This window comes from Lactuca serriola, chromosome 4 (assembly GCF_051521515.1).
Source record: "Lactuca serriola cultivar US96UC23 chromosome 4, Lser_US96UC23_V15, whole genome shotgun sequence".
Lineage (NCBI taxonomy): Eukaryota > Viridiplantae > Streptophyta > Magnoliopsida > Asterales > Asteraceae > Lactuca > Lactuca serriola.
The window spans coordinates 110,731,211-110,745,734 of NC_136411.1; the positions used below are offsets into that span (position 1 = coordinate 110,731,211).

General features: G+C 36.0%; 1 protein-coding gene across 1 annotated transcript; it reads left to right on the forward strand.

The window, feature by feature from the left end:
• The first annotated feature begins 1,391 nt into the window (after positions 1–1,391).
• On the forward strand, positions 1,392–3,787 carry LOC145102317 (ribosome-binding factor A family protein). The gene is made up of 4 exons (XM_079039699.1): positions 1,392–1,862; positions 3,033–3,206; positions 3,276–3,465; positions 3,589–3,787. Exons 1-3 carry the CDS (start codon positions 1,488–1,490, stop codon positions 3,414–3,416), a joined length of 690 nt encoding a protein of 229 aa, XP_078895825.1. The 5' UTR covers positions 1,392–1,487; the 3' UTR covers positions 3,417–3,465; positions 3,589–3,787.
• Positions 3,788–14,524: the final 10,737 nt, after the last annotated feature.

Below are 14,524 nucleotides of genomic sequence, written 5' to 3' on the forward strand. Positions count from 1 at the left end.
GGCAAAGTTCGTTAAATGTATGATGTATCTCTTCAAGTATAAAGATAATACTTGTACATTACCCCCTTACACAATCACTTTATAAGACTTTTGCCCCTTATATTTTCATTAAACGACTAAAACACGTCCTATTACCTATTAAATGGTCGTTTCTTCCCTTTTAACCATTTAATTAGGATGTTTGGTAAGTTTATAACGAGTCTTTGATTAAGCACCCTTTTAGCGATTCAACATTCACCCTATCTTTGAATCATCTGTATTGTAAAAATAAAAAATAATAATAATAAATAGTAAGTGTTGCTTTCGCCTATTTTTTCTCTCATGTCTAATGCTTCTCCGATTGTCTCATGCTTCCTTCTCCTCTACACATTGTCACATTGACTGCATGCAACCTTCCTTACCACCATCGTTAGCTTTCATGTCGCTTCCTTCTTTCTTTAACGTTTTCGCCGTCGAACAAGACAACAAGTTTGTTTTTTTTCATAAAATATTGAAATTGTTTTTTTTCTCTTGAAACAATAAATGTGTTTCTTATATGTGTTGATTGATGTATGTATTTGAGAGGTTGTGAGGTTGTCGGTGGAGTGTTATGGAATCCATTTAGCCAAATCATTGTTACACAACCGAGTTAGCTACCCATAAGTGAGGGTCGATCTTCCTTATATGTGTGAATGTATCACTAATGTTAGAGGAAACATCAACATGACATTAGATATCCCTCATATATCATACACACATCGTAGTTTTAAAAATGTTTTAAATCCTTTCAGATGTTTTGATATAATTTTACCAATGTTAACTATTTTATAAAGTATAATGTCATTCTCAAACTGAACATTACTTATAAATATACAGTTATTGTTTATCCACCGACCATAGCATCTTCCATGTAATTCAAGGTTATGGGGGAGGGATTTTATCTGGAAATTGAGTCCCGTTGTGAACCACATCACACCTTCTCCTAGCAAACCTTAATGTATGCCTTGGACGAGATTGAATTTGGGTTGCTTATGGGAGAGTACTTACCATGTCATCATCCAAGACCACTAGGCCTTCTGATTATTGTTCTTATAACTATACCATGTTAATGTTAATGTTTAATTAATACACTTTATAAATGGTTAAGTATTGTTTGTATTTTTATGATGTCAAGTACTACACGTTGCAAACGGATTAATAATGTTGGATTAAACAAATATGATGATGATATAACTATAAAATTCAACCTCTTGTTAACTTTAAGCTATGTATGTATGTATGTATGAAAAGAAAAGAATGGAATAGAATTATAGAAGGACGAGTTAAGTTGGACATAATAAAAAAATCTATTGTTGTTTTATAATGTGCAAACATTTTCCAAACTTTAAGGACCAATCTGCAATCATACCCCAAAATTTCCGCCAAAAGGATATTCGTTCTCGCAGAGCCTCTTCCTCTCTTTCGTATCCTCTTCTGCTCCATAAGCGACGGAGACGATTTCTTCTGTGATGCCGCAGTTTATCGTTACCACCAATCACCACCGTCCTCCTCCGCTGACTACCAACACAACATGCTGCTCTTTGTCGACTTTCGTACCATCGTTACCGAGATCGATTAGATTTCCAGCGGCGAAATTCGGTTATACGTTGACGTTTTCGCCACACGGGAGTACAACTACTAGTAGAAATAAGGTGGTTATATGTATGGCGAAGGAGAGGAGGGTGAAAATGGTGGCGAAACAGATACAGAGAGAGCTATCTGATATGTTGCTCACCGACCAGGTTTTACAGTACGCTATTCTCCCCGAAGCTGCCCTCGGTGCTGACCGGTATCTATCATCTCTTACTACCATCAGTGATGTTGAAGTATCATCCGATTTACAGGTAACATTATAGGTGATGATACTTTTGAGGTCTAATTGCCTAATTTTAACTTCGTGATTGATATGTTTCGAACTAGGAATGTGATAACTATGTTACTTGTTAAACCTTATGTACTAAGTGATGAGGTTTATGTGGAAAATTTTCAAATCAAAGTAGCAATTATAAGTTTGGAAGGTATATGATTGACCTAAAGAGTCAATATTTGAAATTTATATGTTGACTATGAACCAACTCTAGCGCTTTGATCTTGGATTTTTATTTAGCATTCTTGTTTTTCTCCAAATCCTTTGCAAGTCATTGAGTTAATTGCTGTTCTTGGTATCTCATTTTCAGTTCACTAACTTTTAAGCTACATTGGTGTTATCAAAATGACAACATTATGTTTATGAACTGTTATATGTCTGCCACTGCTGAATGGTTGTTCTTCTTACCAATGGCCTAATTGTAGCTCAAAGTTTTCTGAACTACTTTTCCTGTTGACCAAGATCAAAAGGGGTCTTACTTTTGCTGCTCATTCTTGAGATCAAGCTTATATATAATACATGCATCTTAAGTTTTGTGAGGCTAATTGGGGCATAAGGACATGAAGAACACCATGTCCATAGTATACCCTATAAGAATTACTACCTAGCACTGAGAATGGATGAACTGACCCCTAAAATCAATGTAAAGCTCTGTGTCATCCTTCACATAATGGAAGGCCTCCTTGTTCTTTTCCTCCAGATTGGTAGCAGTGATGGACTACTTTTCCACTATTGTAATTCCATTAACTCTCTTTAAAGTATTATCTACTTTTCCTCCAGATTTATGTGTAATTCCAGTAATTGTATGCAATTTAGTATGTAGTAGATTTAACATCCATGAATCTGTGCTAATATGTGTAATAATACTGAAAGTATTATCTACAAGGAAAATGAATTTTAGTATGTATGTATACATTACAATATAGATTCTTGTTAGGCTCCAGCATTTTATCATTAAAATTTCTTGTTTACTTCTTTTCTTTGATGAATATGATTGTCTTCTTTTTGTAAAAACCTTTGTTATTTGTGACTTGTGAGTTGTATTAATTTAACAGGCTTTGTTAGTTTTTTAGTATTCATGGTTTATGTGTTGATGGATTTAGCATATAATGTTGGGTTTAATGATTATGGTTATTCTCTCTTATAGGTGGTTAAGGTATATGTATCTGTTTTTGGTGATGAAAGAGGAAAAGAGGTTGCCATTTCTGGGTTGAAGTCAAAAGCAAAATACGTACGTGGTCAATTGGGTAAGCGTATGAAATTACGACTTACCCCTGAGATACGTTTTATTGAAGATGAATCTATAGAGAGAGGAAGCAGGGTAAGAAATATGTATATATATGTAATTATGTATGTATAATTAATAATTCTAACTGATTTGTATTTTTAGGTGATTGCTATATTAGATAAGATAAAGGGTGAGAAGAAGACCACACAGGATCCAACAGTTGACCAAGATGAGTCAACCAATCCAAATTATGACAATGAAGAATGGGAGGATGATGATGATGACATCATCTATGTGAAGTAGTCTTTAGATTAAAACTTGTTTGACTTTATGCATGCTTCTTTTCCCCAAGGTTAGATCTCATCATTTCAACATGTTTAGGTCAAAATATGGAAAAGCACTTGATACTTTCACCTTTTTTTCTATTTTTTTACCAATATACTTTTTTTCTGATCATTTAATATGGTATTTGTAGGTAATTTAAGTTTGGATGTCTTTTTAAGGAAGCTCATGGATTAAGGAGCCACTGCATTGCATTGGTATGTAAATAACTTTTGAGAAAGAAGAAGGGGGGGAGGGTAGCAAAGATGGTTTGGGTTTTATTTTCATATGATACGTTGTTACTTAGGTACTCATTATCATTTGATTTGTAGTGAAAAGCAATACTTGCTCCACAGCATTATCATTTGTATCGAGTCATGTTATGGGGTTCAACTTGAACAAATCCGGTTTGGCTAGAATTTGGTCAAAAAAAACATGGTCGGTCTTGTCCAATTTTTTTAGATGAATGTTAGTAGCTGAAATATTATTGGGTTTTTTTTTTAACATTAGGTTATTATACCTTATTGCAAAATTGTAAAAGAAAGAAATATTTAAGTACTGAAGTTATAAATTTCAAACAAACGTAATACATAAATTAATAAACTTTAAGAATTATGGAAATAATTTCATCATATAAATCACAAACAGAGCACTCGTAAATGAGTATTTATTTTATAGAAGTGACTAAGATGGTTAAATGAAAAAAAAAGGGAAAGGGGGACAAAAAGTATGCAGAAAATCCTTATCCCACTTTTAAACAGCCCAATGTATGTCTTTAATCCTTAAACTCTACTATTTATGGCTCAAAAACCTTGACACATGGTTGTGTTATACGATTATAATTTTACGGTTGCATCCAATCAAGAGAGGAGAGAGAGGACAGAGAGGAGAGCTTTCACCCATAAACCGCACTAGGGATGCTATTCGGGTCGGAACCGGACCGGACCGAAGCGACCCGAACCCGAATAACCCGAAAACCGAATAAAGGTAATTGCATGAACCGAAAACTGAACCGATTAACCAATACGGGTCCGGTTCGGTTCGGGTATTAATCGGTTCGGTTCGGTTATTACCCGAATAACATGTACAAGATGATTAAGGACCTAATATAACCAAAAAAACCAAATAAATTGTATTAGGATTCTATAACACGAATAATAGAATAATAATGTGCTTTTATACATCAACATAAAACATTCAAAGAGTAACATAACACAATAACATATTGAAAGAATAACGTTTACATAGTAGATTAACATAATGAGAATTAATTTCTTACTTGAATTTCTTGAGTTGGAGTCTAATTTTCCATAACTATACAAAGTAGGAATTTGTGAATCCTTAGAGACAATAGGAAACGTTGATTTTTGAATGTTTGAAACAAGAGGAAGGATCAACAGAAGTGATTTCGAGTTTGGAAATAGATGAGAATATTGGTCGATTTTGAAACGACGAGAACGAACGTAGGAGTTTTTATTTATTTATGAACAACGAGGATAGCAGTATGAATTGTGATTTTGATTTTTGTTGATCTAAGAAAAGGGAGGGTGAATGCTTATTCATGTCAGGTATTTAGAACCAAATAAACTCTTATTTGGGTAACTCGAACCGAAGAACCCGAAAATCGAATAAACATAATATAGATATCCAAAACCCAAATCAAATAACTTATTCGGGCCTGATTTGGTTCGGTTCGGTTCGGGTTTCAGTCCGGTTCGGGTTTCCTGGCCAAATTCTCATCCCTAACCTGCACTTAGAGTTTGGTGTTTCTAGGTGTGGTTCCCGCTTCGTTTCACCTACCATGCAGATATATCGTCCAACCTTATTGAAAAAATAGTCAAGAGTCGTTTTGTAGGAGTTTCAGGCATAAATCCTAATATTGATTGGGCTAGTTGTGGTATTCTCTTTTTGGGACAACATCATATGGAGTTTATGGTAATGGTGTTCACCTTATTCACATCTTATGCAATGCTCTACGTTTAAGGCTCACGATGTAAGCATGATTTCTCACGATGTGGGGAGTCAAACGGACACTAATCGAGGCTAGAAAACACCTAGGAAGGCTACGGGATGACTCATGGAAGCTCACGACATGAGCATGTGAGGCTCACGACGTGAGAGGCCAAAAATCAACCTATAAATAGCCATTTCGACCCAAAGATTTCTTACACCTAAACTTTCTTTCTCTCTCCCGTTTGTTGAAGTCGTTCCACGTCCCGAGCCCGACGATCACGAACCGTTGACCATTTCTAGTTAGATTCTATCAACTCACGCTACTAAGGTGAGTGCATAGTCTCTTTCATCTTACAAATAGATATGAAGTAATTAATATGAATTACGTGCTATGTATGCATATTATTTGTATACTTGCTATCTATGATAGATGAACAATTTTATACATGTTTTAATTGATTTAAACTGTATATGTATTTTATATCTACAAATATGTATGTTAACACATGGGTAGATGAATTAGATGATGTGTGATGAAATAAAAATTGATGAGAAGTCTCGATGTTTAAGATGATCTAGTCATCTAGCAGAATATAGACAACGACCACAGACTATTCTAGACAGTCTAATGGAACGTTAGCAGGCTCGTAACATGTAGGTGTTTTCGAGAGTATGGATTAAACTTAGTCAATTGTCTTTAGTCCAAGAGTATGGATATGCCATAGTTATTTGTTATTAATCCGGGAGCAGTGGTGGAGCTTGAAGTTTGGATTTGGGGGGGGGGGGGGGGGGGGGGGGGGGGGCAAAATAGAATTTGTATAAAAATTGAAGAACAGGGGGGCAAAGTCAAACTTTATAGTTTTTGGGCATAATATGTAACTCTTTTAATACTTATGGACTAATTATTAAAAAAAACAGGGGGGGGGGGGGGGGGGGGCACAGCCCCCTGGCCATATATAAGCTCCGCCAATGTTCGGGAGTATGGATTAAGACATAGTTATTTGTTATTAATCCGGGAGTATGGATTCAGACATAGTTAATTGTTATTAATCTAGTAGTATGGATTAATACATGGTTAATTTTCCCTAGTCCGAGTGTATGGAATGGGCACAATTATTAATCCGGGAGTATGGATCAGACATATCTGATCCAGGAGTATGGATTAGACAAAGAGGTAAATTTTAGATCCGAGAGTATGAATTAGGTAAAGAGGTTGATTTTACATCTGAGGGTATATATCGTGTCGTTTTGAGGATCGTTGGGGTGGGGTAAAGTTGCTTATATATGGTGGAATTGTATATTTTGTAAATTTTAATATATATATATATATATATATATATATATATATATATATAACATTATGGGATTGAAATCCCTATGTACTCACCAGGTTACCCAACCTGACCCACTCAGTTTATTTGTATCAGAGGTATCGATACGAAACTACTTTACACTCAGAGATTAAATGAGATGTAGATCACTAGTGTAAATAAATATAAGGTCTGTTTATGCTTATGTCTCGGTATTGATGACGACATCCCAAAGTTTTAATATGAACAAAATACATTTCTTCGGAAGTACTTTGATAATATATTTATCATGTTTTTCTGGGAACAAAATCTGCAATATATTTCTTTAAAAATATACTTTGATTTTCAAATAAAACATAAACAAATCAGTCTTTTCTGACCGTGAAAATACGGATATCACACAACCCTCTATGACCCTATCGTGGGAGATTGGCTTTAATTCAAGCGTAGAAGAATGCGTTTGAGATTTCATTTAAAAACAACTTATTGATTTATTGGCTTTTTGAAAAGCTAGTAAATCAAAAATAGTGTTTGACAATAAAAAAAGGACTTTTAAAATAACTTCTTGTTAACCTACAAAAATGAGATTTCAATAAGTTAAGATTTTTGACTTTTCAACCTCCTTATAACTTTTTGAATTGTAAAATACCCCTTAAAACATGTATAAGTTAAGACAAAACAAACACTTTTTAAAAACTTATTGACTTATTGACTTTTCCATAACAATAACTAATCCAAACACTTTTAAAAAAATAATTTTCTCACTGCAATAAGTCAATAAGTCTTTTTTGAGGTTCAAAATGAAATCTCAAACATCCTCTAAGAAAGAAAGAGATTGATGGTTCTTTATTGAGAACAAAGAAGGGAGAAAAATGTCATCAGTTCGGTAAATTGGGGTGAGGTAAATGTAAATGGTGAGGGGAATGCGTCATATTTCCTATTTTTAATTTTAAAAAATAATAAACATATTAAATTAATTGAAAGTAAATATACAAGGGAATTATTGTATACATACTAAAATCATAATAAAACAATATTGTATGGATGAAACGTGCATGTTTAAACATATAAGAGACGATCCGAGTTAATTTTTTAAACTATGGACTAAACACATAATTTGGCACTTGAACCAGTGAAAATCCTATAATTTTCTCAATGAGAGGAAATAATCTATTATATTATTGAGGTGTTAATAAATAAATAAAAATTAGTTAACACGATTAATTAATTATGCTAAAGGAATTTTATTAATTATTAGAGATAATTAATGGGTAATTTCTATATATATCTATAAGGATTATATTGATAATTATGACATCCCTTATTTTTCGAAACAAAAAAAAATCTTTTCTTTACACTTTATAAATAATAATATCTTTGTTTGCGGGAAATCCCAGTATAATAAAACATTTTGTGGAAATTTTTCGTTTTATTAAAATATATTAAGAAATGATGTTGTTTCAAAATACAAAAAACTCTATGAATGTCATAATCAATCTACAACATATGTTACAAGGTAAAGACTTACAATCCTAATTACTATTGCAAGTCTTCTCTTTAAACACTCAACATCATATTCAAGTCTCCAACAATCTTAACATCGCTACATGTGATGCCTATAAATGGAGTGGGTCGGGCTAGGAAACGTGGTGAGATACATATGGTTTCCAATCCTACAATGTTATTATGATAATAACCTATAATCAATAAACCTGCAAAAACCAACTGTTATCTAACAACACAATATAAATATGTATGAGACATTTTAACCTTAGTTACCCATCCTACCGATCCTTATATATTAATCTTATAACAATGATATTATAAGATCTATTATGAAGGATCACTATAAGTAATGAGTTGACTATACCTCTTCGGGGAGTCCTTGGTAGCAGGCGTTAGTCAATAAAGGCAACCGCCGGGGGGGGGGGGGGGTAGAGTACACGAATAAACCTACGATCACTTTTTTACTGGATTAGTATGATTCATTGTAACAATGGGTAAAATCAAACCCTTGAATTGTATTGATATTAACATAACAATATATAAAGAGGATTACAACAATTACTCCTATGATAAAGGAGATAAACAAGTATACAGATAAATACAATAAATACTAGAAATTATCCTCTAATACCCCCCTTCAATCGAAAAGGTGGCGGACCAAGACGAAGCATTGCACGAAATTTCTCAAATAGTGCACGCGGAAGACTTTTTGTGAAGATATCTGCCACTTGAAGATTGGTTGGAACATACTTTGTGTATAATTTACCCGAGCTAACAAGCTCCCGAATAAAATGATAATCCAAGTCAATATGTTTGGCACGCTTGTGTGAAATTGGGTTCTGAGTCATAAATAGGGCACTTTTGTTATCACATAGAAGCGTTGGACGGTCCGGTGGTAAAGCATGCAATTCGCGAAGTAAATGTGTGATCCAAACAATTTCTGCAGCTGTGTTCGCCATTGCCCTACACTCGGATTCACAACTGGACCTGGAGACCATTGGCTATTTCTTGGCACTCCAGGAAACAAGATTTCCACCAAGGAACACTGAATAACCATAAGTAGAGCGACGTGTTTCAAGACAACGAGCCCAATCAGCATCAGAGTAGCCTACGACAGAAGCTTTGTGAGGACGGCTATAAGTTAGACCAAAAGAAATGGTGCCTTTAACATACTGAAGTATTCTCTTAACAGCTTGGAAATGATCAATGGTTGGAGCATGAAGGAACTAAGAGACTTGATTAACGACATAAGATAAGTCCGGTCTAGTTATGGTTAAGTACTGAAGGGCGCCAACTAACGACCTATAGAGAGTAGGATCAGAATAGGGCAGGCCGTCCATTGTGAAGGATGCATGTGGAGCCAAAGGTGTACTGACAGGTTTGGAGTCCAAAAGCTCAACACGGATGAGAATGTCTCGAGCATATTTTGTATGTGAAAGGAAGAGACCGTTGTCCATGTAAGCAACTTCAAGACCGAGGAAGTAATTTAGTTCCCCAAGATCTTTTATGGCAAATTCGTGATTCAGACAAGAGATAAAGGTGGCAATGACAGATTCATTATTTCCCGTAAGAATGAGATCATCAACATAAACCAATAAGTACATAATGCATGAGTCTTTGAAAAAAATAAAGAGAGAAGTGTCTGCACGGCTACATATAAAACCATAAGAAATAAGAAAGGCGCTTAAGCGTTGAAACCATGCACGTGGTGCCTGCTTTAAGCCATATAATGCCTTGGATAATTTGCACACATGATTTGGAAACTGAGGGTTGATGAATCCCGGAGGTTGTTCCATGAAGACCGTCTCAGTCAAGTTACCATTTAAGAATGCGTTTTTAACATCTAGTTGATGCAGCTTCCAGTTATTCAAGATGGAAAGAGTAATGACAATTCGCATTGTGGATGCTTTGACAACCGGACTAAATGTGAGAGAGTAGTCGAGACCCGGGATTTGAGTATATCCTTGGGCAACTAATCTGGCTTTGTAGCGTTCGGTGGTTCCGTCTGAATGGTATTTGATGCGATAGACCCATTTGGACCCTACAATGTTGGTGAGACCAGGACGTGGTACTAAGGTCCACGTTTTATTTTGTTGCAAAGACTCAAATTCTTCATTCATGGCAGCCATCCATTTTGGATCTTTGGCTGCCGCTTTAAAACCTTTGGGTTCAGTTGTCGATAGTAATGCAACATGAAGACAGTGAGTAGAGAGGGAGGCTAGATCAACCTGAAGTTTTGGTCGAAAAATACCAGCCTTGGACCTGGTAATCATTGGATGACTCGATACGGGAGGTTCAGGTGATGGCATAAGAGACGATGTGCGTGGGATTGGATGATCAGATGAAACAGGAGCCTGGTCAGCAGGAGTTGCAGTAGACGAAACAGCTGGAGAAGGATAAGTTGCATCCGTATGGACCTGTTCATTTAAAAGGTTGGCAGGTCGGTCTAGATGTTCGTCTAGTGGCTTGCAAAGAGCACAAGGTGCTGATTTTATAGTATGCTCAGGAGCTTTGAGAGGAGGAGTAAGACGAGGTAGCACATCAAGAGATGATGGAGACTGTGGAAGTTCTTCAAGAAAAGTAGTAAGAGTTAATTGAGATAAATTTGGGTCAAGAGATGTACCATGAAACGGGAACACTTGCTCATTAAATCGTGCATGTCGAGTGATGTAGACACGAGAAGATGCGGGATCAAGACACCTGTACCCTTTATGTTGCGGACTATAGCCAATAAATACACATGGAATGCTTCGAGGTTCAAATTTGTGTTTGGAATAGTCACGCAAATAAGGGAATACCTGACATCCATATGTACGAAAGTTGGCATATTGTGGATCTTGATTGAAGATCAAGCGGAATGGTCATTGGTTTGCCAATAATGGAGTAGGTAAACGATTAATTATGAATGTAGCTGTGGTAAATGCATCAACCCAATAACATGCAGAAACTTTAGCATTAAACAACATTGCTAAGCCAGTTTCCACAATATGCCTATGTTTTCATTCCGCTCGTCCGTTTTGTTGAGGTGTGTAAGGACACGAAACCCTATGAAGTGTGCCATTGTCTTCAAAAATTTTACGGACTGTGTGATTCACAAATTCCGTGCCACCATCACTTTGAAACACCTTTATCTTTCTCGAGCATTGAGTCTGAACAAGATTAATAAAAGCAGGTAGGATCGAATAAAAACCCGTTTTGGTTTTAAGTGGGTAGAACCACGTAAACCTGGAGTAATCGTCAATAAATGCAACATAATATCGATAACCATCTTTAGAACAAACGGGAGCTGGTCCCCATAAATCACAATGTATTATATCTAAAGGGTGAGATGAACGTTTGTAATTTAGATTAAAAGATAAACGTTGCCCTTTTGCAAGTTGACAAGCAGTGCAAACAGTTGGTTTTGGTAACAATGAAGTAATAGATAAAACACCTAACTTATTTAAAAGGGAAATAATATCAAAAGACACGTGGCCTAGACGAGCATGCCATAATTCATAAGAAGCTCGATTGGAAACTCTAGAGGTAGCAACCAAGGCTTCAGGTTCATCCTTCAACACATAAAGACCATTTTGACAGCTTCCTTTAGCAAGTACCAGTTTTGTTTTCCGATCCTGAATTTCAAAAAAAGGTTGAGAGAAAAGGACATTAACAGGATAGTCCTTGGTAAGCTTGCTGACAGATAATAAGTTTTTTGTGAGATTAGGAATGACAAGAACATCACTTAAAGGAATGATGTTTGAGATAATGGAAGAACCTGTATGAGTGACAAGAAGCTTTTTGCCATTTCCAAAGATTACTTCATTGTTACCTTGGTATGGTGCTGAGTGATGTAGGGTTTCACGATCTGGGGTCATATGAGCAGTGGCCCTGAAATCAACATGCCAATCAGGAGTGTTGGTGGTGACATGACATTGGGCATGGAAAGCCTTCGATAAAGATTCATCTGAGGAAGCAGCTTGACTGGCATAGGTGTGAAGATTTGGACAGGAAGACGCATAATGTCCATTGTTTCTGCAGAGTTGACAATGAGGAGGTCGTCTCCCTTGACCACGCCCCCTGCCACCTCGAGAGTTGTTCCCACGGTAAGAGGTGGAACGACCCCGACCAGGAGATGATTGGTGTTGTTGCACATGAAAAGCGGCCGAAGGAGTAGGAGCACCATGGATGGACTGCAAAAATAACTCGTGACTTTCTGCTTGCGTAACAAGATCACGAAAGACGGGTGTTGGCTTTGTGGCTCGAATCGCTGTAGAGAATGTTTCATAAGATGGTCCTAAGCCACAAAGAAACCAGTGTAGTTTGTCGATTTCAACAACCGGGTGTCCAATCGCAGATAGTTGATCATATATGGCCTTGAAACGATGACTATAATTAGGAACAGAAGATGTTCCTTTGGTCAACTGACGAAGAGAATCACGCAGGGATTGAATGCGTTCTACAGAGCAATTGCTATAAGCAAATTCAAGAGCTTGCCAGATCTGTCGAGCAGTGGAAAGATCCAATACTTCAACCGCTGCTTCTTCAGTGAGAGATGAATGCAAGAGAATAATGGCACGCTGATCTGCATCATTCCAGAGAGCAAGAGCAGGATTTGAAATAGTTTTATTTTCTTCAGTGATGGTAGGCGGCGGAGAAGAAGAAGTGTCGTCGATATGACCTGATAGTTGTTGATAGGTGAATATGGGAAGCATCTGGTTGCGCTAGAGAAGATAATTGCTGGATGAAAGCTTGATAGTCAGCATATGTAATAGAGTGTTCATGGAGAACGGGCCATCGGTGGATGAAGAGGAGGACGACGATGGAGCCATAATAATATCCCAGGAAGAAATTAGAAATTGAAGGGGAGAGAAAGAAGGTGTGAACGGCTGATACCATGTAACAATGGGTAAAATCAAACCCTTGAATTGTATTGATATTAACATAACAATATATAAAGAGGATTACAACAATTACTCCTATGATAAAGGAGATAAACAAGTATACAGATAAATACAATAAATACTAGAAATTATCCTCTAATATTCATTAACACCACAAGACAACTATACTCTATTAGATGATTTAGACATACATAGTAGTGGTCTAATGCATACACACCATATCTAGTTGTCTAAAAGCTCAAGGGGTGAAGGTGAAAGCAGTAAAAAAGCAAGAAAAATGAGCAAGAGCAAGGAAAAAGATGCAATAATGTAAGTAGGGTTTACGAATTGTTTCTTTTAATTTATGTGTCCCCGAAAACAATGGGATTTTGGTGTAATGAATTATTTTGAAGTACTAGGTTTTGTAGTGTTATGATCTAGAGTAAACCTTATTCATGATCAAGTCATGTACCGACAACATCAAGAACTTGTGATGCTTGCACTTTTATGATTTTAATGTAGTTGTGGTGTTATGATATAGATTAATGTAGCAGCGTGTTAGTGATATTGTGTTTTTTTTGCAATTTTATGGTTTTAAGTTTATGATTTTATGTTGTTTGCAATTTAGTATCATTTCCACAACAAACAACCAGCACATTGTACACCATTTGTGCCAAACAAAACATTATATTGAAACCATGATTTAACATTTAAGCATTATAGTCAAAAGTAAGGCTTAATGCCAACAAACCAACACCATATTAGTATCATCACTACAACCATAGGAACCAACACATCTTACAAGTTGTACCTACTTGAATTCTATAACATCACTGCAATGACCTATTTTGAAGAAAATGATTCAAAAAAAATCTAAGACAAGAAAAATAGGGCATTGTAAATCCTTGTAGATGCTAATGTTGCTTCCAAGTTGTTTCTTGCCCTCAATAATCTTGGGATTATAATGACACCCCTAGCACACATCGGTGGGTCAAAACAACCGATAAACGAATATTGTGAGCCATTTGACGGACAACCCCAAACATACCTACTTGGATTGAGATAAATACATGATGTGTACAATTGCAAGGCGACCACAAAGCACATATCATGATATCACCATTATTTGGTTTTCAAGAGTCAATTTTGGGAAGGGTCTAAGTTGGAAAGCTATATTGAGGAGGAAATTGAATTTAAAAGCTTATGAGATCAATTCGTGCAAAGATATAGAATTTGGGAAAAAGACAAAAACTCAAAAAGGAATTGGCAAAAATGCCGATATAATTGTTTTGAGGGAGTATAAGTAACGTGATGTGCCTCTGGATGGCTAATGCAACTTTTTTTAAATCACAATAATGATGGGTCCTATACAATTCTCATAGGTTGGACCAAACTTGCGAATTGGAGCAAACAATAGGGACCATTTATGTTCTCTATAAAACATTATTAATATTTCTCA